This window comes from Ceratina calcarata, unplaced genomic scaffold (assembly GCF_001652005.2).
Source record: "Ceratina calcarata isolate Rehan_Ccalc_2016 unplaced genomic scaffold, ASM165200v1 scaffold160, whole genome shotgun sequence".
Taxonomy (NCBI): Eukaryota; Metazoa; Arthropoda; class Insecta; order Hymenoptera; family Apidae; genus Ceratina; species Ceratina calcarata.
In genome coordinates this window covers 114,087-118,352 of record NW_017137285.1, presented here as the reverse complement: position 1 = coordinate 118,352, position 4,266 = coordinate 114,087, and the positions used below count along the sequence as shown (strand labels likewise).

General features: G+C 34.8%; 1 protein-coding gene across 1 annotated transcript in view; it reads right to left on the bottom strand.

The window, feature by feature from the left end:
• Window positions 1-4,266, bottom strand: part of LOC108632537 (scavenger receptor class B member 1) — a 17,242-nt gene that overhangs the window by 2,335 nt on the left and 10,641 nt on the right. The window contains exons 4-7 of the mRNA XM_018037188.2: window positions 1,473-1,673; window positions 1,123-1,347; window positions 868-1,030; window positions 180-424 (exon numbers count right to left, since the gene is read on the bottom strand). Coding sequence (XP_017892677.1) covers window positions 180-424; window positions 868-1,030; window positions 1,123-1,347; window positions 1,473-1,673 — 834 coding nt within the window. The remainder of the gene's footprint in view (window positions 1-179; window positions 425-867; window positions 1,031-1,122; window positions 1,348-1,472; window positions 1,674-4,266) is intronic.

Sequence of the window (4,266 nt, the reverse complement as noted above, 5' to 3'; positions counted from 1 at the left end):
TGGAAGCGTACAAGGAGGCCACACAAGAAACTCACGAAGGCCGCATGTTCCCCACCTCTGTATTAGCTGATTTAAAAAATGTCATATCTCGATATTGAAATTTACTTATTTATTTATTTACACCGATTTAAATAAATAAATAGCGATGTAACATACGATCGATAGGTGTCTGTACTTACAATTTCGAACCACAGCATCGGCAAGACCAAGTTCCCGAATTTTTCTACTCGAGCCATGTGCTCGATATCGCGCAGGACCATGTTGATTTGAAATCGGAATGCAAGTTTCACCGGGAGCCCTGATTTTGGCTGAATGTATGCATACGACTCGTGAAGATCGGCTGCTGGATTTAAACCTTCGACAGCTTCCAGGAGGCTTGGGTCACCCTTGTAGAAGTGTGGATACGAAAGCGCAATTGGAAAGCCTGCATCATCGCAAAAATAATCGATTAATAATATGTATGATCCTTGAGAATAACATGATCGTTCTGTATTTCTATTGGACTTTGACATATTAATTATTATTTAACTTGTTTTCACATGTGCATTCAATATTTCAGTATTTTAATATTTTAATATTTTAATATTCATTAATACATACTAATCAATGATAATGTCGCAAGCATGTAAATTTTCTCCTTGTTTAGAAATTATAAAATTTTTTAATTACCATTGACGCTCGATGTTAATTGTGTTATTCTCGGTAGTCACGTTCATTTCGATATGAAACGCAAACATAAAAATTGAAACGAGTGGCGATACGTACTTTCGATCGTTTTTTTTACAATTTTTATAATCACAATCTTTCTACGTACAATGTGTTCAATTTAATATATATTTGTGTTATATATTATTTAAATGCACTTACCGTAATAGCAATCGGTCACATCAATTAAACCAGGCGGCAAACAAACTCCATGCCGACAGAAACATTTATTTTCCGGATTATAAGCTCCGTTATCCAGAATGTTTTCAATGAATTTATATTTGTACGTTTCTAAACCTGTTATCACTTTTTCTCCAATTCGAGTCTGAAAGTTTCGTTTTAATTTCATTGATCGTATTACAAAAATATGTCAAACGGCATTGTTGAATAATTTGCAAGCTTCAACATTCGTCATACCATGGAAGCGCTGCGACAGAGACTTTTCCTGAAGAATAATATAGTATCATTGGGTTCAATGTAACTCGGGAATTTCACTCCATCGCTGGCTCCCTTCACGTTTGCACACTTTCCCGTCCATTGTGGCAAATTCTCGTCACCTTTATACTTTTCGATTAGCCCTGTCATACGAATATCGTTCTCTCCGGTATAAACATTTTCGTACTCGCCGTCAAAATCGTACATCTACGAGGGACAAAGAGAGAGAGAGACATTGAATAGAAAATATCTCTCTAAAATTCTATTTGATTCTTGTATCACACATTCGAGTCTTGTGTATTGAAAAAATAGTTGAAACGTTTGAAACTTACTCTGTCGATGAGGCCTACTTTATCAAATTTGATCCAGGATGGCCACATTTTGTTACCAAGAGTAACAAGAGTAGACTCGTAGCCGAACATAAACTCCCTGGCGGTCATTCTGGCTAGAGGTTGCGTATCCGTATTGCGAATTAACAAGTTCAATCCCAATCTAGTAAAATACGCAGCATCCCTCATCACATTTGTGATGCTCTGTAATGGAACAAAGAGTAACACTTCAGATAGATATTATAGCCTGATTTAAAAAACTTAAACATAGGACAAGGTGAACGATTAACATTTCCTTCAATTGGTACGTATGTAAATTAATTGATACGATAACTAAACTAGACACGAGTATGAAACATGTGTAGAAGCACGTGATACGACGAATCTGTAATCTGCGGTCTTCATTAATTAGATAGCGTGCATACATCGTATCTTCTCCTGCTATTTATAGGATTATGTATTTTCAAATCGCAGCATAATTGATCTGTTCTGTTATGAAATACGATATATCACCGTACATACGATGACCAATGTACTTAATTACCAATGATTACTTGTCATAAGGCATTAAAGACACTCTTCATTTCGTTGATATCTCTTACGCGACTTCATTATACCATTTCACTTTGACCCTGCCGCACAATTATTATGTTCTATCATTTTTCACGCGCACGCGGATAACCGGCTCGCCGCGAAGCTTCTGTAATGTATATTCTTTGCCTACAAGTTCATCGACATCATTGTAATTGACTCTTGGCGTTCACCGACTGATGCACTCCACAGGATCTTGCATATCATTAGTCTCACTAATTCCACACATATGTTCAAATACACGTACGTTTCGGTACATTGCATAAGATATTCGTTTAATAATTGAATTATTGTTTTATGAATTATTTAACCAACTATTCAAACAAAGGATGTATCTCTTGTTCCATTTTTCCACTGGTTCTCCCAATGATGTAACATATGTATTCTAAGCGACTGTCCTTCTTATTTAAGAAAAATAAACTCTGGCTTCTGTTCGAATGGCATTTTCAATGTATGCTTTTTTCTTATAGTTCTTAGAATTATTTACATAATTTGCATTTATATGTGCGTTCTGTAATATCTCGTTGTCTAACTAATTATTTATGGCAATAAATTAACGATAAGATAAGAGAAGTTCGAATCATTCTTGTACACCTTGAATCTATAAATTATGTATGTGTATTGATTTTATTCACACGTATGAACATCGAGTGGGAGAGAGGGGAGTGAGAGAAAAGTGAGCAGAAAGTATTAATGATAGTTCGACGTACAACGATCTTGCAATAATGCACTTTCTAATTGAGTGCATTGTCTCTTCTCTTCTTCCAAGTAATACATACACACATACATACATTCTGCTATTGTAATCACAAAATGCAAGTAATGAGACACATTATTAAGTAGTGTCATGATCTGTTGATAAAGTTTGCTGAGAACTTAATCTCGACGCAAGAACTTGAACTTGCTCGTTCAAATTTTCCACCCTGGCAAAGCATTCCTTCTAGTCATGGCTCGATGCTTTCTCGTTGTAAACATGATGCACTCGTTAAGAATGTGCTCGTGCGTCGAATAGAAATTCATTACACGTGTACTAGCGACCACGGTTCTTCAACACCAGAAAACAGTGATTGACGGTTTTCTCTGTTTCGAGGAAGTTTGCATTTATTTTATTATTAACACCATTACACACAGAATATTCCTCGATGTTAATATTCACTGCACATGATGCGGTGGTAAAGTTCTAAGCCGTCATTCTTAATTGATGTTTCATACTATTCAGAACTCCATGAATGGACATGTGTGTCGTCAAGATTGTCCAGCATTTGTTTAACTTTATTTAGCAATAAAACAAGTCGATGAATTTTCATTTCCACTTATTCGGTTGTGTAATTGAAGGCCGATGACTTCGTGCGATCTAGTAGAAGTTAACTGACACTAATTGCGTCCTAAATCCTGTTTAACGTCCTACTTGTTCATTACGGAATCATTATGAAATTCTATAATTATTGAAACGTCGTTTTCATTACAAATAGAGTATATCTTCCAATAAAAAGTAATTAGTATTGTTCGCAATCCAATTCCGTCAATTATTCGTTACTATGCGGACTTCAAACCTCATCATTAATTTATCACGTTTTTTTCCCGTTTGCATGCAGAATTGGATGGTAATTCTACGTTTCCATTCTCTTTTTCTCACGATGCCTCATAACTAGCTTCATTGGAGAAACCTTGAGCTCTGATTAATTTCCGACTTAGTTTCTGCGAGGAAGATTTGATCTCTATTGCAATCACAGCTATGCTTCTATTAATTAATGCAATCCATTTCATACCTCTATTGAATATTTATACATGTTATATCATGTGATATCGCGTTCGACTTTGACACGAAGATAAATTTAACAAATAATATACACAATTTATCATACTTATCGGCATATAACATTGTCATTTAATTATAATTGAACTGTTAACGACGATATAAATTTTCACCAGTTAGCTATAATTAATTTAGAGTAGTTGAAGACAAATTTTATCCTTAACAACAAATTTATTTGATATATACGCGAATATCAGTAAAATATAGGCTTAGTACTTATACAAGCTTGTGGAATGATTAAATGGACTGACGATCTTAATGAACTTGAAATAAAGTAAGGATGTGTTGGCTATACAGTCAATCCCAAAAATTTATGTACTTCATAAAAACGCATTTCCTATAATTAAAAAGAAATCAGACGTCGGAAGAACGATAATAATAATAAATAGC